This window comes from Podarcis vaucheri, assembly GCF_965113315.1.
Source record: "Podarcis vaucheri genome assembly, chromosome: 16".
Lineage (NCBI taxonomy): Eukaryota > Metazoa > Chordata > Lepidosauria > Squamata > Lacertidae > Podarcis > Podarcis vaucheri.
Genome location: NC_138754.1, coordinates 15,091,350 through 15,118,874, shown reverse-complemented (window position 1 = coordinate 15,118,874; position 27,525 = coordinate 15,091,350). Strand labels below are relative to the sequence as shown.

The following is a 27,525-nucleotide window of genomic DNA, read 5'->3' as shown; positions in this document are numbered from 1 at the left end:
AAGATGGTGGTAGCGGGGCGCATGCGCCATGCCGTGGAACTGAGTGAGGTGCTTATGGAAGTCGCCCTGGTGAGCTCGAACGGCCGGTGGTGCATGCGCACTTAAGTACTCCGCGGCCCCAGGCGGCAGAGGGGAAGATGGCGGCGGTGGTACAGAATGTGGTGAAGCTGTGAGTGCAACTCTCGTTCTTCCCCCCCTTCCCCTCCCCTGTTTGGTTCTAATGGTACAGCCCGAATCTCCGAGAAATGCTCGCAGGAGGGTCGTAGGAGAGACCATTCTGTTATCGGGGTGGACTTGGGGGCGGAATAGGAGGCGAGGGGGCAGCTGTTGGCTCTTTTTATTGTTCAGGGCTGAAGTTTTTATAAATAAAAAATTAAACTCCCTTTCTGTGGGTGGAGGTCGGATGAGGAGAGGGGAGGGTGCCTTCGTCTCAGAGTTTTAAAAGTGGATGGAAAAGAGGACACCTCACCTTGAAATATCCCAAATTTTGGGATGGGGGATTGGAATGAGAAAAATAAAAGGCTGCTCAAAAAATAAAAAAGAGAGGGAGGCGAAGTAGAGCTCCCACGGGGGAGGAGAAAAGAGCAGGACCCCCCCCCCACTTTCCATAAAGTCCCAAAAGAAAATGGGGAATGATGAGGAAAATGGTCCTTCTACCTCATGCCCCCCGTGGAGCTCTGAAAGAGGCCGGGAGGAAGACAGCCTCCTTCCCTTGAAACAGTAATTGTGAAAGAAAAATGGGGTGTGGGGAAAAGGGGGAAATACCCATTCAGGAAAACAGATACAGTTTGTGTCTTGAGCGGGGGGGGGGGCGGGGGATACACCTGGTGGTCCCTCAAAAAAGTGTGTGTGGGTGGAGTGGACTTTTAAGAGGAGTGTGTGTCAAGAGAGACTATCTTATACCGTTAAAAAAAAGTCTTTAAAATGGAGTGAGGGGAAAGTAGGAAAAAATCACTCTTAAAAAGTAGGATTCCAGTCATGGGGGTAAGAATGAGTTCCTCCCCGCTTTCTATCAGAATCCAGAATAAAATTGGGGCGGGGGAGTGAAATGGATTTAAGATGACAACATAATATATAGATCTACCACCCACTCAATTCAGATCTCCAGAAATAAAATGTGATGGGGGCACAGTTAAAACACAACACAGCCACCTTATCTTCCTCTTCTTTATATGGGAGATGAAGGGTGGCAAGAGATTTTGGCTAGCAAAGAGGTAGGGTGGCTAGAGAAGCTAGGGCAGGGATGGGCAACCTGTGACCCTGCTGGACTACGACTCCCATCATCCCTGACCATGCTTGGCTGGGGCTGATGTGTCCAATAACATCTGGAGGGCAAAAGGTACCTCGTCCTTGTGCTAGGGAAAAACAGATTCCCTCCCTTGCAATGTCAGGGACAAGTTCCAGGGGTTGGAATAACAAGTGAAGAGATGAAAGTTGCTTGCCCAGTAGGAGGAGAGGCTGGAGTGAAGAGCACAAAGACCCACCTTCTTGCAAGAGTTTAAAAGAAGTTTTCAGGTAGGGGAGAGAATGATTTGAATTCCTGCCCCAAAGAGGCAGGATGGAAAGAGGAACCATGACCCATAATGGTCAGGACTGCTAATGGGAGGTGGGCAGAAGTGCAAATCGATGGGTCATTGCTCCATTGCTCTCGAATGGAGAAAAAGTGATGGGCCTGCTTTCCACATAAGAAAAGCTAAGCTTCTGAGCTGGTGTAGAATTTTAAGATGGCAACTTTGGCTATACAGTACGCGGCTGGTATTGGAAATCAAGAAGTAATGGATGTAGGATGGACCCAGGTTCCAGGTGTGGTGCCCTCGATGTGGCTCTGGACTCCAGCTCTCATCAGCCCCAGCCAGCATAGCCAATGGTCAGGGATGCTAGGAATTGTCCCCAGAGGGGCACCATGTTGGCAACCCCTGGCATATGGTATGTTGGTACCTGAAGGTTCTGTATGATACATTCTTGCAATTATGTTGTTGTTGGCATCCATCTGTCTTGAGAGACAAAGGAGTGCGCCTCTGAGAGTAAAGTCAGACTGCTGCATTGGCAGCACCAAAGTTACCTCTCGGCGCTAGCCTGGGCAGTATGTATGGAAGTCCTGGGCTGCCCAGATGACAACCCTCGCCCCTCCTTGGCCTCGCTGATGGTGGTCCAAAGTAAAGCAGAGCAATTTGTTTGGCCCCAGCTTGGCTGCAGGAGCTGCTGGAAGGAGGCATAGAAAGTGCCCTCCAACAGTCTTAGGGACTCCACTGTGGATTTGTGTAGTGTTTACTCCTTAGCCTTTTCTTCTGAAGATATCCCGCAAGGCAGTGGAGGTTTTGGATCAGAGTTTTCTTTTTCCTAGGTGAGCTACCTTTCCAGGTTGATGAGCCCCAACTGCTCCTCACTTCCCTCTACAGTTCCTGCAGAAACCACCTTCTTGACCACTGGGCCCACTATTGGTCTTGTTGACTCAATCTGCCAGAGCCTGTCTTCGCATGCAGGGGATGTTCCCATCAGCTACCCTCACATAGTTCAGCTGGTCAGTCGAAGCTGTTTCCCGGGTTGTGGCAATTTTCTGTCCTGATTTGCATCCTCTAAATTTCACATAGCTGCTACAACTGATGATAGAGCGCCAAGAGGATTATAAAACATTGTAAACAAGGTGGACTTGCAATTTAATTACCTAATTTTCTCTTTCATCCCTCTACTCCCCCCAACAAGCTTTTTTTCCTCCGGCAGCAAAGATATTAAATTCTTTCCCCCCAAAGCAAGCTGATGCCCACCAGTTTCTATTCCCTTCCCTCAGCTACTTTATGTGGCGAGATTGAAACAGTAAAATTACTGTAATTATAGGCTGCTCAATTAAGGAAACTTCATTGCTGCCACACCACAGATTTTTAAAGAACAAGAATATAAATGCAAGCAATGTATTTTTTCCCTCCCTTTCCGCTTTGCTCTGAGAACTCTCCATCTGAGTCTTCACTAATGGGATTATTGAATAGAATTGGGCATTTTCCTTCTTCTGTGATTGTAATAGATTGAAAATGAGATGTGGTAATATAAAAAGCTAGCTCTACAGATGCCTCTCTCTTTTGTTCCAAGAAGGGAAGCTTAAAACCAGCTTTGTAATCAGAATTTCGATCCTGACACCTTAAAATTTAAAGTACAGTGGTACCTCAGGTTACATACGCTTCAGGTTACATATGCTTCAGGTTACAGGCTCCACTAACCCAGAAATAGTACCTTGGGTTAAGAACTTTGCTTCAGGATGAGAACAGAAATTGTGCGGCGGCGGTGGGAGGCCCCATTAGCTAAAGTGGTGCTTCAGGTTAAGAACAGTTTCAGGTTAAGAATGGACCTCTGGAACAAATTAAGTTCTTAACCCGAGGTACCACTGTACTTTCTGCACCCCAGTTCAACATTGTTGCAATTATTAGCTTCCTAGAGTTCTTTTTGTGTGATGTAGTCAATCAGTTGGTAGAGTATGAGACTCTTAATCTCAGGGTTGTGGGTCCAAGCCCCACCTTGGCCAAAAGATTTCTGCATTGCAAGGGGCTGGGCTAGATGACCCCTGGGGTCGCTTCCAATTCTATAGTTCTGTGAACCTAGACTCTTGGTGAACTATCTAGTTGGGAAAGACTTCCTCTACAGGAGTAGAAGGTATAGTTGGATGCACTGGTAGATCGTGAGGTGATCTTCACTGGTAGATCTTGAGGAAGGTGTTTCTGATGCCCAGTGATTTAGCAATAGCAATGCAAAAAGGTTTCCCCACAATTAGATTGAGGACATGAAGAAAGCTTGAGTGAAAACCATAACAACATAAAAATAGCTTGGATGCTGGATCACACTAAAGACCCATCTAGTCCAGCATCGTGTTCTTACAGCAGCAAACCAGGTGCCTAGGGGAAGCCTGCAAGCTGAGTATTCAGAGGTAGAACACCTCTGACAGTGGAAGAAGAACATAGTCATCATGGTTAGTTACTGCTGATAGCCTTATATTCCATAAATTGGTCTAATTTTGTAAAGTCATCCATGTTAGTGGCAGTCACTAGCTGCTGTGGGAGCAAATTCCATAGGTTAGCTAAGTGCTGTGCGTCTTCCCACATTCAGCTTCATTGGAAAACAGTGTTTTTACTTATGTTCCTCTCATCAGTTTTGTCCTCTTTTAAATTCGCCCAGCAAATTTATGGGCTGAGCATATGTTCAAGAGGCACCTTGCTCCTTATTTGCAAATGGCTGGTTTGTGCATCCTAAGGTCCTTTAAGAATAAAGTGGATCTATCAAGCCTGAAGTTGGCACACCCATGTTCTAACGCATGCTTGCTTTTGCCTCCTACCAGCCTTGGCGAACAATATTATAAGGACGCGATGGAGCAGTGCCACAACTACAATGCTCGACTGTGTGCTGAGAGAAGTGTCCGATTGCCATTTCTGGACTCGCAGACTGGAGTGGCGCAGAGTAACTGCTACATCTGGATGGAGAAGCGGCACAGGGGGCCAGGTTGGATACACATAGGATGTTGTGAAAACTTGAAGTTTAGGGGCACTGTGGTTTTCTTGTTTGGGCTGCAGTTTGTAACACTCTGGGGTCCGGCAGCAGATGTGCTTGTTTTTGATAAGGCACTGCACCTGTTCTTTGACAGCTCACCTGAGAAGTGGGTGGGTGGGGAGAGGTAGGTCTCTTCTTTTTCCTTCATGGAAATATCTTTACTTATTTCAGGGAGCCTATCTGCATATACTGCATAGTCCTTTATTTATTGGTCCATATCAACTGTGCGGATTAGCGGCAAACTAGGATGGACGTGGGTGGTGCTGTGGTCTAAACCACAGAGCCTAGGGCTTGCCGATCAGAAGGTCAGCGGTTTGAATCCCCGGGTGAGCTCCCGTTGCTCGGTCCCTGCTCCTGCCAACCTAGCAGTTCGAAAGCACGTCAAAGTACAAGTAGATAAATAGGTACTGCTCCGGCGGGAAGGTAAACGGCGTTTCCATACGCTGCTCTGGTTCGCCAGAAGTGGCTTCGTCATGCTGGCCACATGACCCGGAAGCTGTACCCCAGCTCCCTCAGCCAATAAAGCGAGATGAGCGCCGCAACCCCAGAGTCATCCGCGACTGGACCTAATGGTCAGGGGTCCCTTTACCTTTACCTAGGATGGATTTTAAGGTGTGGCTGTGTTAATTCCTGAAGTGAGGGTTGTTGGGGAAGTGCTCAAGGCTAGAGCTCTGAAAGGCTGCATTGAACTGATAATCTTACTCTTTTTCTTCCTTTTCTGTCCTGGTTTGCTTTTTTTATTGGAAGGTTTGGCATCTGGCCAGCTCTATTCCTACCCGGCTCGGCGCTGGCGGAAAAAACGTCGTGCTCACCCTCCTGAGGATCCAAGGCTTTCCTTCCCTTCCATTAAACCAGGTACATATTTTCCTTTCTCTCTGAGCTGCTGCTGGGACTTCACTTGGGATCAAATTAGTTTTTCCTAGGGATTGGGGATGGGTTTGTACATCATAGCAAACTGATTAGAGAGAACCTCTTCTGCCAGGGTGAGTTGCATCACCGACACAACTGTGCTTTCAGGAGCATCATTATCAGCATCTCTAACCTTCCAGGTAAAATCCTGTTTTGATTTTAGTAACCCTTGGAAGTCTTTGAGCCCTATATTATTCAAAGGCTACCCCTTTCCCTATTTATCCCATCACATCTCTAATGCAGGGGTGGCTAACGAGTGGTCCACCAGAGCTTGTGGAACTAAACCTTTCATCAGCCCCAGTCAGCATGGCCAGTGGCCACAGATGATGGAAGCTGTAGTTCAGTGACATCTGGAGGACCACAGGGTACCCACCGCTGTTCTATTAATACATGAGAACTTATTAAAGTCTTGATATACTGACTTGATGAACTGTTTTGGCTTGCATTCTATTGTTGGACTCCAACATTTCTCAGCTGCATTCAGCATAGCCAGTGGTCAGGGGTGATGGGAATTACAGTTCAGGAATACCTGAAGGGCCACAAGTTCCACATCCCAAATCAAGGCAAACCTTAAAGTTTTTTTAATGGGTCAGGAATAAGAATTGCAATTACACTCCTGACATGCTGACTTTTCATGAGATTCACACTTTGTAGCACATTTACATTGGATTTTAGGTTTCTCCTGGAATGCTCACATTTTGGCAAAACACAGGGGAAGAGGAATTTTTCCTAAGCTGGAAGGCAGAGCAATGGAGCCCCTCCAGCTTGGGAATTCCCCCCCTTCCCTTTCTTCTGCTGTGGCTGGTTCCAAGATTCCGCATCTGGAGGGCCACAGGTGATAACAGTTGTTTGTATTGGCTGTTAAAGGGTTCTGCTTGGGCCAAGTATCTTGTAGCCAGGGATAGATGAAATAGGAGGGCCTTTACATGCATGAATCATGGTTTTCGTCTGGCCTTGCTGGCCGAGCCAGAAATTGTAGTTGCTGCTACCCCTGCCCACCCCACCAAAAGCTGGCCTGAGGTTGTTGGGGATGGGATGAGAGACTGAGCATTTGGCAGCCACTTTCCAAAAGTGCACCGAGTGCCTTTGAGCAGCAGAGCCCAATACTCCACACCCTGCCCCATCCTTTCCAATGCATATGTGCACAGGTCTGACTAGTCGGACCAGGGGATCACTTGGTAACAACCTTCATACTATACCCTTTGTTCTTCATGAAAAAGACACACCAATCACGTAACCTGAAGCAAGCCCGATTCTATGTGAGCCATCCACATAGTGAGTTGTGTCCTCTCATTTGCCTAAGGGGTGGTGGTAGCAACGGCATGTGACTATATTGTTCGCTGTAGCATCCTCCCTTTTGATTTCTCTTTCAGTTTCAGGCCCTGCCTTCACCCAAATGTGTTCTTTCATCTCTCTGCCTTTTGCTTGTTATTCTTTCTCTTAGATGCCTTAAAAAACCCCTCTGTATCCACTTTCTCACTGCCATGCATAATTTTATATTTTTCTACCATGTTGCCTCTTACCTTGTTGGTCAACTAAAGAGCCGGAAATGTTGCAACCTTTCCTCACAGGGGAGGTGTTTCAAAGGCTTTGTTCCTCAATGGGCTCTGCTTCCTTAACTGAGGTTCACAATCCCTCCTCCAGTGCGTTCTTTCCTTCCACCATGTATTGGAGCCTCCAGTCCTTCTCCTTTGGTGATGTGGGTGGCAGTTTTAGCAACGGCCAGCAGAGGCCCTTGGTTGGCTCTTGGCTCTTGGTTTGGAGAATTCCCTACCTGGTGAGATTGAGAGTGTCTTGCTCCTTACTGACTTCCCGGAGAAATTTAAGTCATTCCTGTTTACCCAAACATTTGATGGCTGACAGATACTGACCATGGCAACCTTGAAATTAGTGACTGTGAGCATATGTGATTGCTTTAAAATGTTTTTAGATGTTTTAAAATTGTTTTAAACATGTTCTTTTATTTTAAATAGTATAGTTTAAACATTTGGTGTTTATCACCCTGGGCTTTTCTGGGAGGAGGGGCAGGATACAAATTTAAGTACATAGCCAAAAAATTACACAGCCAACCCTCTGGATGTTACTTCTGTAGACACTGAGCAGACCCTAAAGAAAGAGGGTTTGATCTCTCAGGATGGCAGCAGCCTGGAGGCCCTTTTGAGGACGGACTCTCTTGAGAAGCGCAGTCTGCCCGATCCTCGTACTGACGAAGACAGCCTCGGCGAGTTTCCTGTTGCCAATAGTCGCGCGCGGAAGGTAATGGCAGGCAGAGGGTAGCATTGACTCTGTTTCGAAAGGGGGCTCCATGGTAACATATGAATGGCTCCTCGCAGCTTCTTCCTACCTCTCTTCTGCTGTTCTTGCCTTTAACTACAGAATGGATAGAAATCTTGCACCACGGAGACCTAGTTTTTGTACCCACAAAAACAGAAGTTTGCTGCGTGAATAAATTGTTCAGATTTTTAACAAGTGCACAAACAGTTGCTGAAGTTTGAGCACTTAAATCCAGTTTACATCAGAATAAGGAGCTGTGTGGAGCTTTAGGCTCCTAGCCCATGACTTCTGGAAGTACTGCTGATCCCACCACCCCTTGCTGTTTCAACAGCTTCTCCCCTCAGACATAAGGGCTCAAAACCTGCTTCAAATGCAGAAGAGGGAGAGAGCTGAGAGCCTCTTTTTTGCGTCTGTGTGCACAGACGCAAGGAGTGCACAGCCGTACCCCTGCTGCTAGTGTCCTTTCAGCTTGTCAGACTGCTTCTGTCTCAAAGATCCTCATTGCCAGAAAAATCATTTCACGGACCAGTGTTTTGTTCCACTGTGGTGCTAGGCATGCTTCTCTCAGCCCAGCCCAAGGTCTCTTCTGTTGTTCCCCTGCTCCAGTTTCTTCAGCTTTATTTGTTCCCAATTCCACCCTTTTACTACAAACTATTGGTTTGGATTGCAAGAGCTTTCTTGAAAAATTAAAAAAAAATTGAACCAGAGTAGAATTTAGTGTGAAATGAAAGCCAGTCTATTTTGCAAAAGCCATGCTGGGATGGGGGTGGGGGTGAAGCGAACAGGGAGGAGGTGGTGGTGCAATGACACTTTCTGGTTTTCATCAAGTTTTTTGGCTTGGTGAGATACTGAATGTCATAATACACACTGGCTGCTTCCCAGGATCAACTCTAATAGCCTAGTAAGGCAGCCGACGACGGAATGCTGTAGCTTGTCTTCCAGCATCCAGGAAGACAGGATGTGTGTGTGAGAGAGAGCAATAGAGAAAAGAGAGAAAGAGCACTTGCTGATTTTGAAATGTGGGCATGAAATGCACTTTTTTGAGCCCATGCGTTTTCATAGAATCAAAGAACTGTAGAATTGGAAGGGACCCCCAAGGATCATCTAGTCCAACCCCATGCAGTGCAGGAATCACAGCTAAAGAATCTCTGATAGAGAGGTAGAATATAAATGTAGCGACGAATAAAATTATATATGACGAGAAGAAAGCATGAAATTATATATGATGTGAAGATATAGAAGACTTTCTCTTGTTAATACCATGACCCAGGGTCATCTGATAAAGCTTAAAGGTAGAATTGTAGAGTTGGAAGGGACCCTGATGGATCATCTAGTCCAACCCCCTGCAGTGCAGGAGTATACAGCAGCTGCATACGGGGATCGAACCTGCAACCTTGGTGTTATCAGCTCCATGCTCTAACCAACTGGAAGATTCAGGACAGAGAGCAGGAAGTATTTCTTTACAGAAAGCCTATGAAATCTGCCTCTGCAAGATGTGTAGGTGGCCCTAAATGGATAGTTTAGGCGATTCAACAAATTATGTCTAGATGTACCGTATTTTTTGCTCTATAAGACTCACTTTTTCCCTCCTAAAAAGTAAGGGGAAATGTGTGTGCGTCTTATGGAGCGAATGCAGGCTGTGTGGCTATCCCAGAAGCCAGAACAGCAAGAGGGATTGCTGCTTTCGCTGCGCAGTGATCCCTCTTGCTGTTCTGGCTTCTGAGATTCAGAATATTTTTTTTCTTGTTTTCCTCCTCCAAAAACCAGGTGCGTCTTGTGGTCTGGTGCGTCTTATAGAGCGAAAAATACGGTATGTCTAGATGATGAAGGGAGAACCTGTGGCCCTACAGCTGTTGTTGGACTACAGCTCCCATAATCCTTCTTGTTTGAGACTCATCTGAGTTGGAGTCCAGTGACATTTGAAGGACCACAGGTTTTCAGTCCCTGGTTAGGCTCAGAGGTACCATGCCTCTTGAGTATCGTGTGCTGGGGAAGAACAGTAAGAGTCCATGCCCAGCTTCTCAGTTCCCCATAGGTATCTGGTTGAAACAATGTGCTGGACTACATAGGGCACAGGTGAACCTTTGGCCCTCCAGATGTTGCTGAAATCGCGGGGATGATGAGAGCTGTAGTTCAGCAGCATCTGGAGGGCCAGAGGATCCCCACATCTGGGAATAGGCTTTTGCTCTGATCCAACAGGGCTTTTCTTATGTCCTTAAGACAGTTTTTAATGTTACCTGAAAGCTCTGCAGTGAAAATGAAACTATTAGGTGGTCATTGCCATTGGTTTAACTAGAATGCATTTGAGGGGGTGCTTCTTAGCCAGACTTCCAAGTCTTCTGTCCTCCCCCTTGTCTTTTTGAATCTGTTTGTTTTCTCTACAGTAGTCTTGCTTCTCTGTTCTAGCGGATTCTGGAACCTGACGATTTCTTGGATGATCTAGATGATGAGGACTATGAAGAAGACACGCCAAAACGCCGAGGCAAAGGCAAGGCCAAGGTACACCTCACATATTGGGGCTCAGTAATACTTGCTCAGTCTTGAGTCAGTGTGCGCTTTGAGTCTGCATGGAGTGGAAAGGAGCACTGGGGCTCTATGGCAGTGGCAGGCAAGATAATTCTATGGCTGTCCCAAAATATGTTGGGTGCTGGAAAGGAATGAACACCATTGTTCGTAGAGACTAGTGACAATGGGATGGGGAAAACATGTGGTCTTCCAGACGTCTTTGTACATTGGTGCCCCGCAAGACGAATGCCTCGCAAGACGGAAAACCCGCTAGACGAAAGGGTTTTCTGTTTTTGAGCTGCTTCGCAAGACGATTTTCCCTATGGGCTTGCTTTGCAAGACGAAAACGTCTTGCGAGTGTTCTGATTTCCCCCCGCTTTCCCCCCCTTTTTCTAAGCCGCTAAGCCGCTAATAGCCTTTTAGCCGCTAATCCGCTAAGCCTTTAATAGCCACTAAACCGCTAATAGCGCTAATCCGCTAAGCCGCTAATAGGGTTGCTTCGCAAGATGAAAAAAACGCTAGACGAAGAGACTCGCGGAACAGATTAATTTCGTCTTGCGAGGCACCACTGTACTACAGTATCCATCATCCCATCCTTTCTGTGGCTGATGGGAACTGAAGTCCAGCATCATCTGGAAGGCCACAGCTTCTCCATCCCTGTCCAAGTATTTCTCAGTCTGCCTTTCTGTAGTTTTATAAACCTTGTTGTCCCTGGGAAAAAGATGCATGGATGCACTCTCCTGCCTCCATACCCCAAGGCTAAAAGGTTGAAATTGATATAACACCATAAACACAAGGTAATTGTAAATACTAAAGGAAAGGGATGATTTATCCTTGCGGGGGAAGGGGGGATTCTGGGGCTATAATTGCTTGGCACAATATTGGTTGTCATATGAATAATAATGAAATAGAAGAAGAAATTTGAAAAAAATCATTCAAAGCATGTGCCACTGTGGGGCAGTAGTGGATTGTCTTTTAAAATATTGCCAGCTGAGCTCATCGACTCTGCAGCACTTCATTAGTATGACTCCCTCTGCTTGGCTTTTTGATTTACTGAAGTAACTGTCCTACCCTATTCTAGTGGTGAAAACATACTGAAAGACAAACAAAACAGTTTTAAAAGTTAAGACTTCAGCCCTGAAAATGACAATTGCAACTGTTCCCTTAAAACATCTTGGTGATGGCTATGTTACTTGAGAAAGAGAATGCGTGTGATTTTTTTCTCCTCTGAAGGTCATTATATGTAAATAATGGTGCATCACATAAATGCATGGTGCACATCATGGCTAGAGAAAACATTTAGCCATCGTGGTGGGAACCACATATGTTTTTCTTCATGTCGGATCTAACAGTTGCGCTGTTGGGGGTGGGGGAAGAGTTCAGTGTGGCACCTGTCATTATCTCCTGTCTCATAGATCTAAATAATGGTGGGGTCACTGTCTTCAGATCATACTATAATACTGTTCTTACCCATGGATAAATCAGCTAATTTAATAGTCTCATAAAGGGCTTGAAAGTGTTTTTGAATTCCTTGGACCCACAAGAACTGTCCAGCAGGAGTATATTAGTAGTTGTTATTATTCCTTGCTAGATTATATGTTCATTGGTCTTCCTGCAGAGGGGTGCCCTCCAGATATTCTGGACTATATTTTCTATCACACCCAGCATTCCCCCAACGTACACTCTCTAGATGTTGTAGACTACAACTCCCAACACCCATTGGGAGTTTCAGTCCAGGATATGTGGTCTGAAGGGTGCTAGGTTGGGAAAGTCTGGCATAGACTACCTAGCCTGTATCATGTCTCCCAGTGTGGCCAGGCATCTCTCTCTCTCTCTCTCTCTCTCTCTCTCTCTCTCTCTCTCTCTCCCCTCTCTCCCTCTCTCCTCCAACCCCCAGCAACTGGCATTACTCAGATCCTTTTATGAATAACAGCTCATTTGCCATGAATTTGTTTATTCCCCTTGCCTCACCCTGTGGCACTGAATCTGCTTAACTTTCCTGCAGGCCTCCTTAACAGCTACTTTATTTGTTTCAGCTCCCACTTTATGTCACCTCAAGGTTCTTTCGGTGAGGGGTTGTTGGGTGAGGCATTTTCCCCCTTGCTCATGACATCCTCCTCTCTGGCTTCCTAGGGCAAAGGAGTTGGGAGCGCCCGGAAAAAACTGGATGCAGCCATTTTGGAAGACCGAGACAAACCGTATGCCTGTGACAGTGAGTAAGAAGGCGAGCCGTGCTGTGGGACGCAGCTGCCGTGAGCAGAACACCTTTGCTTTTCCTAGATAGGAGGACGGTGTGGTGGGGAGGGTGGGGGAACGGAGGATGCAGAGGTCAAAACTTCTTTGAAAGAGGGGCTGTGTGAGCTACTTGTCCTTGGTCCCTTGCTTTTTAATTGAGCTTCTTGGAGGCTATAACATTACTTGTCTAGTTTGGGAGCATTGGAGGTCTGGCACTATCTGGAGTCTCCTGGGTATGGGCAGTTGCTTCGATGAGATCTTAGGCTGATAAAATGATGCCTTTTATTTGCCCGGTGTGCAAATTTTCCTGTTTCACAGAGCGCTTTATTCTGGCTGGTGAAGAGTTCTGTGAAAGTGCACAAAATTACATACCTCTGCACCAGCTCAAGTCGGCCCAATAGGAGATAACTTTACCAATGTTCTCATCTCCTTTGGGACAGACTTGGCAGACTAACCCAGTCTTGTCCATGCAGGGTCTTAGCCCTGCCACCATTGGTCCTCTAAAATGGAGACATTGGGGACTGAGCCAGGGCTTCATGGATGCAAAGCAGGTGCTCAGCCACAGTGCTCCAGCCCTGCCTTCCTCTGGCAGATCCCAAGACGTGTATAGACCTTGGTATCTCTTTACCAGTCCATTGGGGGGCTGTGTTTGTGTGCAGACACCCAAGCTGCGTGTGGCTGCCTTTGCCAGTTCCATATTGCATGACTTTTCTGTTCTTTAGAGCTGCTCCCTGTGTGCCAATCTGGAAATGAACGCCCATGCAAACCTGGTTATTAACGTAAAAGGTGGGGGGTAATTGGCCAGAATTTTCAAAATTGCAAACAATGAGTTTTTGAAATTACTTTTCTTTCTCTTCTCCTTTTACTGTCCTGTAAGAATTTTATACTCCCCCTTTTTACTTTAAAATAACACCAGTAAGCATTTTTCTTTTCTCCCTTTTAATCGTTGTATATAGCTTTACTGTGTGCATGTTATGTGTGTGGCCTATAGAGTGTTTTCACCTTTTCTCTCATTATTCTCTTTCTGTATTTCAGATAGTTACAAACAAAAGCATACCTCGAAACCTCCTGACCGAGGTAGTCCATTCTCTCTGTCTTGCTATTTATTTCCTCCTGACTTTGTTCTTCTGAAATGTTAGTTTTAAAAACTCTTCTTTTTTGAAAAGCAGGTCTTTTGATGCAGGGCACAAAAAAACCCCTTCCCTCATATGATAATGCAGTTCAGGTTTTTATTTAGTGTGTGTGGCCTAATAGGGTTAGCACCCAGCTTTTTGGCCCAATTCTCTCCAAGTTGCTGTGGGAAAGGTGATAAATTTTTGTCTGGAAATTTGGATAAATACGTATCTCCCTCAGTGGCTCCTAGCAATTAAAATTCAATAAGCATTGTTATTGTAAGGTGCTGTGCATTGAGTTGGGAAGAAAGTACATAAGGATGTTTTGCAGTAGATTGGCAAGGAATTCTGTCTTCCTATTGTCTAGCAGTAACAAATGAAAACGCTTTCCCCTCCCTTCCAGCCCCAAATTAGGTTGCTGAAAAAGAAACGGGCAGCAGATTTTTATAACAATGGACTTGTGAGCTTCGCTGTGCTACTGACCACACATTCCTGGACTCATCATGTGCTCATAAGCGGCACCCTGTTCTTTAAAACTTGAGAGTGTTCTGCCCAGCTACTGTAAAACCACCACCACCATCACAAAGTATATTCCTCAAGCCTGTCTGCTCACCCCTGGCATACATGAACAAAAATAAATCTGTCTTTGCACTCAGGCTTATTTAATAGCACAATCCTATCTATGTCCACTTAGAAGCAAGACCAGTTGAATTCATTACGACTTCCTCTTAGAGAAGTAGGGTTAGGATTGTGCCTGAAAGGACAAGAGACACCAGGGGAAATGGCTAGAAGGGAGATAGATTTGCCTGACCTAGAATGAAGTGGTGAGTTGCTACTAGTATTTAAATTCTTGTGGGACTGCCTTATATTTTTACTGAAAAGGAAGTGATGCAGTTATCTAGTAGCCCTTAGGCTGATGATGGGCTAGGATGTCCTTCGTCTTTGCCCTTGTAGTCATTGCAGATGTTTGGAGGAGGGAAGCAAGTGTCTTGAAACTGCTTCTTCTCTGGTGGATCTTCTCTTTGTCTGATCCCCTAGGAAAAGTGGGGGGAGACTTCCACATGGCCTTGATCTCTGGCTAGTGTCAGAGGCTAGAGTGGCCTTCTCTTCACTCCTGCAGTTGCAGAAATTTGTCCTTTGGTTCTGACCCAGAGGTCGGAAAGAGAGATGGTTTTTTTTTGTTTTGTTTTTTTACTCTCAGTATGTGACTTTGAGTTCTTGCTTCCTGTTGCTCCCAGGGCAACCGGATCTGCCACACCAGGAGTATAGCCTTAAAGGCCACAAAAATTAGTAGCTCACAAATACTCCCACATGCCCACAAATACTCCCACATGCCCACACATGCCCATGGCTCTTATTTCTGGCTTGAAAGGGTAGGTGGGTAGAAATAAGAGCCTTTTTTGTAAACTTGGCATGTTCTGATTTGGCCTGGGTGATCAGGCTATTTACAACTTTGCACTGCAGGAGGGTGAGTGCTGCAGAGTTCTGTCTAATATCTAGTTTCCTTGAGAAGATGCTGGATTTTGCTTGGGGGAATGGATATTGGCTAGTGAAACTGTTGTGTATTTTTGCTTTCTCCTGTGACTTCTAGTTTGACTCGCTTGCATGAGTCACTCGGCAGTTTTGGAACTGCAGACCAGCTTTTTGTGGTCTTTGCTTGCAGCACTCTGTGGTTGATCTGCAAGGGCTTTGGTGTATAGCAGGGATGAGGAACCTCTGGTCCTCAATATGTGCTGGGCTCCAACTCCCATCCGTCCCAGCCAGCATGGTCAGTGGTGATGGGAGTTGGAGTCCAGCAACATCTGGAGGTCCCCTATCCCTGGCACATAGGCTGAGTTCTTCTTATCCTGGATAGCTGTTGAATATCATCCTCCACCCTACCTAGCTAGATGTGCTAGGCAGCCAAGTTATTCCTTCCAGAGCTAGATAATGTATTAACACAGTCCCAGGGTCCAAAAGGCCTTGGAATTTTATAAGCTCTGTTAATGATAGGCTAAGCCCTGAGTCTTCAGTTTTCTCTGCCCTTTGGACTCTTGCTCCTTCTTATAGCCACTTGAACCAAGGGCCAAGGCCATCTTTGGCCACAACCTCAATCAGTTATGTTTCAGTTTAATGTTTCATTCTTTTAGAAACATTTAAGCATCATGGGAAAAGGTACCTCAAGTATTATTGCAGGCTTCTGAGAATGAATTTATATTTATATTTTGCCTTGATTTATTGTTTTTTTTAGACTCCCAAAATAAATCTAGAGTGATTTTTGTGGTATTAAAGAATCCTGTACCCAATAATGAGTTTTATAGCATCATTTTTCCTCTAGTTGTATTTTGACACAGTGCATATACACAAAAACTTTCATGATCTACTATGTCATTCTTCTTCAGCTTTGGGTCTCTAGGTGTTGTTCGACTATTACTTCTTCCATCCCTGTGATCCTTAGATTAAGGGCAGTATAGAAACAACAACAACAACAACAATACTGGGACCTGTAACTGTTCTCATAGAATTGTAGAGTGGGAAGGGACCCCCAAAGGGTTTTTACCACCTTCCAAGGGAGTCTGTTCCCCTCTCAAACAGCTTTTATTGCCAGAAAGTTCTTCCTAATGTTTAGTCAGAATCTCCTTGTAATTTAAATCCGTTGGTTTGATGTTCCTGAACTAAACCCCGCCCCCCCAATCATCCATGGTCATTGGTCATCCTTGCTGGGGCTGATGGGAAGGCTCTTACATTTGCTAGACTTTGATTTGTCAAGCAGAGCAGCCTGATTTTACCCCTCCCTTCCCTTGGAATTAGCCAACCAGAGGAGGAAAGGGAGCTGAGCAAAGGCAGGGCGGCAGCTCAAACTGCTAATCTCAGGCACAGCCCTCATGTGGCAGAGCCTTCCGAGCTTGCTGAAGAAGTTGTGGAACAGCAGGATTGTGCTATTCTGGGAATGTTTGCTTACAACTCTGAGCAGAAAAGAGACCCACAGGGGTATAAGCCCTGTCCCCTGGCAATCCTGCCCAGCCCTTCATTTGAAGCCTATAGAGAGACATTTCTTTTTCTTAAAGTGCTGAAACTCAGGAGCATCCAATGAAGCCGAATATTTGAAGTTTAAGGCCAGACAAAGGAAGTCCTTCACACACATAGTTGAACTACAAAATTTGCTCCCACAAGAGGCAGCGATGGCCACCAACTTAGGTGACTTTATAAGAGGATTAGAGAAATTCATGGAAGGTCAGACTACTAGTGGCTATTAGCCACAATGAATTGTCAGCATCCTTCGGGAGTCAAGATGCAAGCTGGCTAGCCCCTAGCTGGATCATGCCCTTCCAGCCGTGACGATCTCCTGATCTCTGGTGCGACGTAAATCAGCGACTCAAGACTTCAAAAGCCTGAGCACGCTATATTAGCAGAACATACTGCGCAAACAGAACAGGCGTGAGGCTTGTGGAAACATACTAACAGCTAAAGATTTATGAAGCATAAATCAGGACAAAGAAAACATGTCGTCTCCCTTTCTTCTCCTCAGAAAGACAGTGAAAAGCAAAAGCTATACACAAATGGAAGTTCCCAGCATACTGTGCTGGAATGTAAACATACATGTGACACGTAACAATCCCATGTCTGCTCCTTAAGGTGGAATGGAAATTCTCAATATGAATATGTTCTCCCTCCTCTGTTGGAGGCAGTGTATGCCTCTAAATCCCATTTGCTGGGAATCGCGAGGAGAACAGAGTCAGGCGCTACTTAAAGGCTTCCCCTAGGGATCTGGCTGGTCCCTGTTGGCCCGAATGGGCCTTTGGCCTGTTGCCAGGTTCTTACCTTCTTACATCTATGCAAGTCTGAAGAACTAATTTATTTTAATTTTATTATTTTTTTAAAGAAAACCGGGAGTCGGTTCTGCAAAGGAAAACATCGGAATGAAGCAACTTTGCAGAGTATATTCAGCCTTGCCTCCATTTTCTGGTGCCATGAGCAAGTGGGCTGCAGGAATGAACATAGGACTTATTTATTTTTAACTGAGAATTGTTGGCTGTCTCAAGTATCCCTAACCTTAATCCCAGATACGTGGCTCTGCACTGTTGGTGAGAGAAAAGCACTCTGCTTCTGCCCAGAAGCACGCAATGGATTGTATCCATCTAAGTTCTCCTTGGAGTAGACACAATTGGAAATTAATGGCTCAGCTACTGTTGAGCATGACTGATACTGGATACAACTCAGTATTTCATGAACAAGGTCCCATTGCACTGTGTGTGTGTGCGTGTGTGTGTGTGTGTGTGAGAGAGAGAGAGAGAGAGAGAGAGAGAGAGAAGAGCTACTTTGGAACCATAGCCCAAGGAAAGAGGACGGAGGTTGTTTTTTCTCCTCCTGCAGCTACGCCAAAGTGAGCTTTTTTTTTTTTTTGTAAGCTATGTTGAGCCTCCTTGGAAGCAGCATGTAGCAACCACTGCCTCTGCGGAGGGAGCCTGCCAGCATAGGCTCCCTACTTAATCAGCTGTGTTTACACAGCCCTTAAGAGAGCCATTACTTTTTCCCTGCAAATTGGCTTTCCAGTCGCTGTGCAAAAGACTTGCTGGACTTAATGTGCTTTAGAAAACATTTGTCTCCCTCTCTGAAATCAGAACTTGATTAGACCTGGAGTGTTTATGGGAGATTGTGTGTTTGTGTATGTTCTCCAGCCCCAGCGGGGTTTTTTCCAAGCAGTGTTCCTTGCTAGATATGGCTCACTTCCTTGTTTCTGTGCCTTAGCTACTTCCAAATCCGGAGCACGCTGTTTTGGTGGTTCAGCCTAGGCTGTTGAGCTGCGGGTATTACCTGCTCTCTTTTAGATATCCATAATGCAATTCTGAATCAGAGCCAGATCTTCAAACAAATTGCTCTTTTCTTTTTGCCAAGGGCTTGAGGGTGGAAGGTGGAGGAATGGTGGGGTGGCAATTGGGGAAGAGTGGACGCAGCAAGGCTGAAGAGCTGTGCAGGGCAACTAAAAGCTGGCCATTAGAAATCTGCTCTTAGCTTTTCCCTTTCTGAAACCAGACAAACAGGGTTTCAGGTCGTTTTTCATGAGGGCCAGAAACATGTGCTGTGCGTGTTAAGAGTCTTCGATTACTTGGAGTGCCAGACATACACAATTGTGTACTATCCCCTTTGTTCATTGCTGTTTGGTTGGGGGTGTGTGGAGATGCTTTGAGAGCATTCTGAGTGCAGGTCGCAAAGGGTGCTACGACATGAACTTACCACTGTGTTTAGAAATCTGGTTCTGGTGCTGAGCAACAGCAAATATTTTCCCCACCCTTGTTTTGAGATTTGTGCAGTTTCTGTTTCTGTAACAGGTTGATGCAGTAGCACATTGAGGGGGTGGGCAGTGTGTGCTTTTTGGAGTGGGTGGGGGGAGAAGGGGATAAAAATTGGCTGAGAATGGGATAATTTCATTGCGAAGGGAAGGGGAAGGAAGGCAGCCTCTCTGGTGACGGGAAGCTCAAACCTGTGTCTTGTCTGCCTTAAAATTTTCTTCCTGTTCAGTCTGTGGGAAGCGTTACAAGAACCGTCCTGGGCTGAGTTACCACTATGCGCACTCCCACCTGGCTGAGGAGGAGGGGGAGGACAAGGAAGACTCGCAGCCCCCCACGCCTGTATCACAGAGATCTGAGGAGCAGAAATGTAAGTGTCTTCCTCCTCCTTCTGGGGCTTTTCTAAACTTTAAGATCTCTTTATGTAAATTCTCCTCTAGCCCAGTTTAAATTGGATGTCAAGATTTGCCCTGGAAAAAGGGATAGACCAAGTGCGAGTCCCACACTTAACTGTCGTGTTGTGATGTCAGGATTTATATGAGCCAATTGAAGGACTAAGGGAGTCAATTTCAGACAGAATGGTGGCATTTGCTAGCAAGTGACCAAGCCTGTCGTGCTTTGAGCAGCTGTATCACAACCAGGACCTTTTTCAGCCGTGGGCCGGTCCACCATCTCTCAGACCATGTGGTGGGCCGGACTATATTTTGAATAAAAAAATGAAGAAATTCCTATGCCCCACAAATAACCCAGAGATGCATCTTAAATAAAAGCACACATTCTACTCATGTAAAAACATGCTGATTCCTGGACCGTCCGCGGGCCAGATTGAGAAGGCGATTGGGCTGCATGTGGCCCATGGGCCTTAGGTTGCCTAGCCCTGGGCTGGACCTACGTATGTCCGAGCCATAGGTAAGAGCCAGCTGCTCTCTTTAAGTAGGCTGTGAATACAGGGTTAGCATAAAACGATCAGCAGGATGAGATGCTATAGCCTGTATCCTGTAGTGGCAATGGGACAGTGCTGCTGAGAATGCACACAAGAAGCTTTTCTCTTGTGGTCACCCCTTCCCTTTGAGAGAAGCTGGGCTGCAGTTTAAAAATAATAAACTCCCCCTAGGTCTGGGTGGAGTGTGTGTGTGTAGGGCTCTGTTTTGACTCTGTCTTGTCATTGATTAAAACCCCTTTTTCCAATAGCCAAGAAAGGTCCGGATGGCTTGGCCTTGCCCAACAATTACTGCGACTTCTGCCTTGGAGACTCCAAGATCAATAAGAAAACAGGGCAACCTGAAGAGCTGGTTTCATGTTCTGACTGTGGACGATCAGGTATATGAACTGTGGGGAGCAGTGGGGCCAGATCCTGCCAAGAGCTTGGGTGTCCTGCGTAAGTTTTATGGGCTTGCTTGGCATTCCACTTCTGATCCTTCCCATCTGCACCTTCCCATGCTTGTTGGTTTTGGTTCCAAGAACAACCTTTTCAAAAAGAATCTAAACAAGAAAAATGAAGTAGGCTCAGGAGGCATGTTCTTACAGCTGCCTCCTGAAGCTGCGATATATTTTTTTTTAAAAAAACAAAACAGTTCTGTTGGTTTTTGTTTTTGTTTATAATTTTTTTTTTACTAATTTCCCACATTTTAAACATCTTCACAATAATCATTTTTCATCTCTTATTTATCAGGTTCTTTTGACCTCTCGGACTTCCCTCCATGGGTTCTCTTTTTGTCTTATAATTAATTGCATCTTTTATGTTTTCCAAATAATTATATAAATCACAAATAAAATGCAGTAGAATTTCACATTAAAGTATCTTCACATTCCTGTCAGTGACTTTAAAATTTTACAGTGATCTTTTAAATAAAGTAAGAATACTTGATCTTCCTGGTTTTGGATCTTTCCTGTCAATTTTGCCATCCTCCATTAGTTTTGCCTGCCATTCCTCTTTCAATGGCACTTCTTTTTGCTTCGATTTTTGGGCTAGTAGTACTCTTGCTGCTGTTGTTGCATACAGAAATAATCACTTATCTTCTCTCAGTATCTCTTTACCCATAATACCTAATAAAAAGGTTTCTGGGTTTTTTTAAAAAAATAATTCCTTAAACATTTTCTTTAACTCATTGTAAATCATCTTCTAAAAGTCTTTATCACATAACCACCACATATGGTAAAAAGTACCCTCTATTCCCTTACATTTCCAGCATAAATTTGAGCTCATTTTATACATTTTTGCAATTTTACTCGGCGTCAAATACCAGCAATACATCATTTTCATAATAATTTCTTTCAACAAGTAGCATGCAGTATATTTAATTTCTTCCTTCCATATTTTCCCCCAATATGACATTTGAATATTATATCCAAAATCTCTAGCTCAGTGTATCATAATAACTGCCTTAACCTCTTCATCCTTTGTATGCCATTCCAAAAGTAATTACAATATTCTGTTGTTTGGTCTTATGTGAACATTGTGAGAATAAAATTCAGTAGCGCTTTCCCTCTTCCTGTCAAAATGCTTGCCAACCTGGTTTTCCTTGGAGAAAAGATGAGCAGCAAATGTGATGAAGAGGTGCAACATCTTTGTTTGCTTATCCGCTTGCTGAGGTGCCCACACAACCTTCCTGTCTTAATGCCTGCCCCACTGTCTCTCCCCACCAGGACACCCTTCATGCCTGCAGTTCACACCAGTTATGATGGCGGCGGTGAAGACCTACCGCTGGCAGTGTATTGAATGCAAGTGCTGTAACATCTGTGGCACCTCTGAGAACGATGTGAGTACCCTTTCTGTCCCCTGCCACTGCCCTTTGCATGACTGAATCCCTTCTCCCTCTGTCCTTTCATCCTGAATGACCCTCTTTATATTATATGCCTAAAAGGTCTCAACAATTTGCATCTGGAAATTTAAATGCATTACACCAATTCATGTAAAACTGTAACATTCTCATAGACACTCCCCCCCGCCCCCAGTTACAGCCTCAGGAAGCACACTTCCAGCAGAACAAAATCAACTCATTAAATGCCTGGTGGCAGGTGGGGTCATAGGCCAAAGTGGTTTGAGCAAACAATGTAAATTTTAACCTTTTTTTTTTTTTACAGTAGACCGCTTTCTACACGCACCCCTCGTTCCATCCTCCTAGGCAAGTGACAAGTGTTTATCAGAGGTCAAGGCTACCTCCCAGCCAGGAAAAAGATCACAAGGATAGTGCAAAGCAAAGTCAATTAGGGGCTTGGCCTGGGGGAGAGTTCTGAGGGCCAGATAGTACGATCTGGAGGGCCACATCCATTCCCCAGGCCTATAGTTCCCCATCTCTAGTTCCCCATGGTTGTCGTGAGGCTGAAGGGTGGCAGCAGCTTGCATTCCTCTCTAAGCTCCTTGAAGCAAAGGTGGGATATAAATTGGATAGATTAAACTGTAACACCTTGAATTTTAGGGGTGCAGGACAGATTTTCTCCCTTTCTGAAAAGAAGTGGAATAATTTGCATTCTCCTTTGTTCTGGCTTTTCCTCCCTCCCCATCCTACTTAGGACCAGCTGCTCTTCTGTGACGATTGTGACCGTGGCTACCATATGTACTGCCTCACTCCACCCATGTCAGAACCACCGGAAGGTGAGTACTTCTCTGCTTCCCTGTTTGCATCTTCCCACCTTTGTGCGATTTTGAGTTTCTCCTGGTTTTTGCCTAGGGAATTCCGGAAGCCATAGTTCAGTGATAAAGAGTGACTGCTTTGGAGACTAGAAGCCCTGGTTCAATTTCAGGTGTCTCTGGGTAGGGCTGGGAGAGAGAGACCCCTCCCTGAAACCCTGGAAAGCTGCTGCCGATCAGTGTAGCCATTGCTGAGCTCGGTGGACCAAGGTTCTGACTCTGTATAAGGCAGCATCCTATTTGGGGGCATAGAATAAAAGGCTGTTCTTCACAGCTTGCTCACCTGTTTTGTAATTAACTGGTCTGCAATTTAAATTGAGTAAAAGAAGAAGAAGAAAAGTTCCTTCTGGGCCTCATTCTGCTTAACAAATCAAATAGGATCTTTTTTAAAAAAACATCTTTGGGATTTTAAACCTGCCTTAGCCTGCCAATTATATAAAAGAAGAAAGTTTGCATGTAGCATGACATGGCAAAACACTGGTGACTTGTAGCAGGCAGCTTGCTGACTCATTTCCTGAGCAGGTGCTGACTTGGGATTTTGAAAAGATGCTTCCAGCAACAGGCCCACAGCCAAAGGTAGCCTGTGTTAATCTTAAATCGCCTGTTTAATCTTTACATCACTTTTTTGAGTCGCAGGTCACAGCTCAGGCTTTTCCGAGGCCTAGTTGGAAAGGGCTTCCAGTCAAGGCCCACAGACTGCCTGTCTACTGTAAGACCAGTAGAAGGGGCTGTAGTTTTGGGACGGAGCAAACATTTCATACATGGTAGATTTTGGTTCTCATCCTTGACACCCCTGCTGTGGCGTCAAGTTCTGCTGGTGTACAGTGTGTGTCTAGTGTAGCTATAATGCATCCCACACACTCCAGAGAGGACAAGTCACATATCTGTAAACAAGGAGGTGGACAAAATGACACTCTGTGTGCACCGCTGTCTGCTGTGCTTAAATTTAGTTTGCTTATAAGTCGCTTTTCCACTTCGACGTTGGTGGCTCACAATAAACATTAACTTATTATCAGAACATACAACATTTGAAACAACTTTGTGTTTCAAAGGTAAAGGTAAAGGGACCCCTGACCATTAGGTCCAGTTGTGACCGACTCTGGGGTTGCGGCGCTCATCTTGCTTTATTGGCCACGGGAGCCGGCATACAGTTTCCGGGTCATGTGGCCAGCATGACTAAGCCGCTTCTGGCAAACCAGAGCAGCACACGAAAACGCTGTTTACCTTCCCGCCAGAGTGGTACCTATTTATCTACTTGCACTTTGACGTGCTTTCAAACTGCTAGGTTGGCAGGAGCTGGGACCGAGCAATGGGAGGTCACCCCGTCGCGGGGATTTGAACCGCCGACCTTCTGATCAGCAAGTCCTAGGCTCTGGGGTTTAAAAAGGGCAAAATCAGCAATTCAATAAGCATAGAATAAATTTGATATTACGCTAAAATAACCAAGTACTTAATGGAGACCCTTTCTCAGTATGTCCCGTCTTGTAGTTTATGATCAGGGAGAGGAGCCCTTCTCAGAGTATCACTGAGTTAACCTTTGAAGAAAGAGTATCACTTTTGGACTGAACAGGACTTGCTTGTGCAGCATCCCTCACCCAAATTTAACAGCAGCTCAAAGATGGGTAACCTGGCACCTCCCAGATGTTTCTGGGCTACAACTGCAGTTCATCATAATTATTGGCCATGCTGGTTGTGGTTGTTGGGAGTTCATGAGAGCCACTGGTTCTCCCACTGCTGCAATAGGGGTCTTATCCCTCCCCCTGCCCTCTTTTCTGTTGCAGGAAGCTGGAGCTGTCACCTGTGTCTGGATTTGCTGAAGGAGAAAGCCTCCATCTATCAGAACCAGAACTCCTCCTGATGGGCGCTGGGGCAGCAGAGAAGAAAGGGAGCTTGAAAGAGGAACCTCCAGTTGTCCACTACCTTGCAGGGCTCTTTTTCCCTTTCTTGGTTTAGTCTTTTTCCTATGCTGCCTCCCACTCTTGGTCAGTGTCTCCTTCACCAGTAGGATCCAGCCCCTGCCAGCTCTCTCCGTTGTCCTCTGCGCAGCGGTTTTTGGGTTTAGAACTTCTTCTTTCTCTCTCTCCCTGCTCCTCCTGGGAGGGAGGATTCTCCATGCCCTTTCCTCACTTGCCTCCAGGCTGGCTGAGAAGCACCAAACAGATCATCATATCTACGGCCTTAATACTCAAGGACAAATATATATATATATATATATAGAAATATATTCCGACCGAACTGGGCTTGCTGGGAGGAGGCGACTCCTTCTCATCTCACTAACATTGTGCTATTGAATCAACAGCTGATCTGCAGGCTTCTATGTCTCCAAAAGCAGAGCCAGCAATTTTAAAAACTTTTTTTAAAACACAAAATCACCACGAGCACTCTTGATACTACCCACAGGGCTTATAGGCTCCCTTCCAGCCCTTGACCACCTGTTCCTCCCTCTCCATAAGAAAGTGGTTTTGTCCCTTATATAATTACAAATGGATCTGGTTCTGGTCTGGAGCAGCCTCCTAGACCCGAGAGAACTCTGGGAAGGCATTGTCCAGTGGAAAACCTACCTTTGGCCTTCAACAGTGTGGACCAGGACTTGGCTTAGGCAGGTGTGAAAACAAAGTGACTTCGTTTACCTCAGTCAGGGAAGATCTTTTGAGGCTTCCCCTTGTCCTGATGGAGGCTGGATCCTGACCCAAAGAACCCTGCCGTTGTTAACACAAAGCACCATTGCCTCCTTCCTTGTTTTCACACGCACAAGGCTATATATATACTTTTATCGGGGGGTTGTGTTGGGGTGGGGGATTGGGGGAGCAGAGAGAGGGTTCCAGCACTTTCCCCCACCTCTCTTTAGCAAGCCCTTAACATGGGGTGTTGACTTCACCCCCCCCCCAAGCAGCATTTCTGTTCCACGGTGGGTTTTAATATGTTTTTAATTCTCGAGGGAATGTTTCCAGTCCTGGCACCATTTTACATTTCCCCTCGTATCATCCTCCCACCATATGGGCCTCTACAGGAATATGCGAGTGGATGAATGGAGGGCCGGCAGCTCTTTCTTCCCTGGAGCAGAGCTTGTTGGCAGGAGTTGACCCTGGTCTCCCCGCTGTGCTGCGTGCCTCTCTGGGGACGTTGGCCACAGATCTCTGGGGTTGCCTGTGCGGGTCACTTCTTTTTTTCTTTCCCTAGCCTCACTTGATGCCTATTTGCTGAGTCCTGATTTCCCTGACATTCTCTGTGTGCGCATCTGCAGGTGGAGGGCGAGCCCTTATACCTTTGGGCTGCTCTCCAAGGAGAAGTAAACAAGCTGGCATGCGGAAGCCTCCTCCCTTTCCAAGAACGGAAGCTCTCTTCTGCATCCATCCTGCCTTCCCCCTTGGTTGCCTTCTTCACCTCCCCACCCCCACTCTCTGGAGGAACCGGTCCTTAATAAGAAGTGACATTTTGAAAACCTTCATTGGAAATTCCCACCTGTCTTCCCCCTGACCCCCTTTGTATGGCACCCCATTTGGGGAGGAGAGGTGTTTTTCTCTGGAATAGGGTTCTGTGTAATATACTAATGATGTGCCTGTTTTTTCTAAAAATTGACTTCATACCTACCTCCAAAGCCCCTTGCCCCAGTCATACATCCTCTTGCACTCCCCCAAAATGCGTCCAGCCCTTCTCTGCATGCATCTTTGCAGAGGCAATACCTGAAGACTCAGGGGGACTGGCAAAGCAAAGGGGGCTGGTTCTTTTTAGAATAGCTTGCCTCACCGAGTTAACATCCATTCTGTGAGTGGGCACTGCAGCCTCTTGCCTCACCTTTCCCTAAGGCAGGGGTGGGGAATTATCTCCCCCCCCAACAGATATTGTTGGGCTATGGCACCCATCATCATCTCTTGACCCATTGGGCTTGCTGGCTGCCGGAGCTGCTGGGAGTCAGACTCCACACCTCCAGCCAGACTGCAGGAAGGGTGCCATCCTTGCCTTTGTTCTCACTGCCCTGCTAGCTAAGGTGGGTCTTAGTAGGGCTGTATTTGGAAGGGGAAAGAGGCACTTTGGGAACCAAAACGGAAGCTTTCACCCACCCACCCCTGCCCTCATTTGCTATGCCCTGTGGACTAGAGGCTTTCAGGATTAAAAAGGTCCACAGACTCCCCATTGAGTCTATAAGGGATGTCAAGAGAGGTGGGGTCATTGTGCACTTACAGCCCTGGATCCCCTTGGGGGCCACAACCCCACACAGGGAAGCCATTTTGGTTTCTTTAACCTTGCACTTGATTTCTCTCCCATAGCTGGTTGGGATTGGGTAGGAGGGAACAGGTAGAGGCGGCCTGTTGATGAAGGGGGGGTGGGGTGGGCAAACCTTGCGTTGGGGGGAGTTGCTGTCCCAACCCCAGATGGGGGCATGTCCTCGTTCAAAGCATCACACCCGTGTCTTAAAACTCACAACCCGAATAAACACCAAAATGGCTTGTTTGGACTAATTATTTTATTGCAGTCTTTTGTCTGTGGGGGTGGGTTGAAAATAGCTTTTTTTGCAGGGGATTATTTTTTTTAAAGCAGTGTTGTATTATGGAGATTTTATGCTCAGGTTAGATCTGTTGGTTTGAGGGAAGGGGAATTGGGAAGGGTATATAAGAACATGGGCCATGTTCTTTTTTTCTTTTTAAAGTGGGCTTTGCTTCAGTGCTCTCTTCATCTTGGGGAGGGGTGGGCCTTGAGTTTTCAAACCCACATCCTTTCTATTCCTTGAACACTCAGAAGCTGATCTGAATACCTCATCTCCCCGCCCCCTTTTTGCCACAAGTTGATTCTGCAGCTCCTTGCACCTGGGCGCCCTTCTGCCCAGCCATTACCAGTTTTACAATGAATTGGTGGCTATGTTTCTCCCTCTCCCCAGGCAATAAATTATGCAGATAATTTTATTTTTTAGGCTTGGAATTGGTTATGGTATGCCGAGGCTCTTCACCCGCCCCCCACATTTTTTTTTTAAATTGCAGCTGAAGCTAAAGTGTGTTTTACCTTTTTTGTTTTATTTTAAGGTATTGTAATAAGTATTAGCGAATAAATCATTTTTACACAGAAA

At 45.8% G+C, this 27,525-nt stretch overlaps 1 protein-coding gene across 3 annotated transcripts; it reads left to right on the top strand.

Annotated features, from left to right (window-relative positions):
- On the top strand, positions 1–27,525 carry DPF2 (double PHD fingers 2). Of its 3 annotated transcripts, none has more exons than XM_082203675.1 (12): positions 1–169; positions 4,322–4,482; positions 5,278–5,385; positions 7,532–7,695; positions 10,120–10,212; positions 12,352–12,430; positions 13,489–13,530; positions 19,065–19,202; positions 20,024–20,152; positions 21,479–21,591; positions 22,346–22,427; positions 24,245–27,525. In XM_082203675.1, exons 1-12 carry the CDS (start codon positions 138–140, stop codon positions 24,319–24,321), a joined length of 1,218 nt encoding a protein of 405 aa, XP_082059801.1. In that variant the 5' UTR covers positions 1–137; the 3' UTR covers positions 24,322–27,525. The 3 variants fall into 3 exon arrangements, with proteins under 3 accessions (XP_082059801.1, XP_082059802.1, XP_082059803.1); XM_082203677.1 differs by lacking the exon at positions 1–169 and adding an exon at positions 2,358–2,521; XM_082203676.1 differs by lacking the exon at positions 13,489–13,530.

What these genes read in the sequence shown, in the direction of transcription:
- DPF2 (XM_082203675.1), top strand. Translation starts at nt 138, where the DNA reads ATGGCGGCGGTGGTACAGAATGTGGTGAAGCT. An exon ending in CTTCCCTTCCATTAAACCAG is followed by an intron (nt 5,386 to 7,531) that starts GTACATATTTTC and finishes TTACTTCTGTAG; the next exon opens with ACACTGAGCAGACCCTAAAG. An exon ending in CCAATAGTCGCGCGCGGAAG is followed by an intron (nt 7,696 to 10,119) that starts GTAATGGCAGGC and finishes TCTCTGTTCTAG; the next exon opens with CGGATTCTGGAACCTGACGA.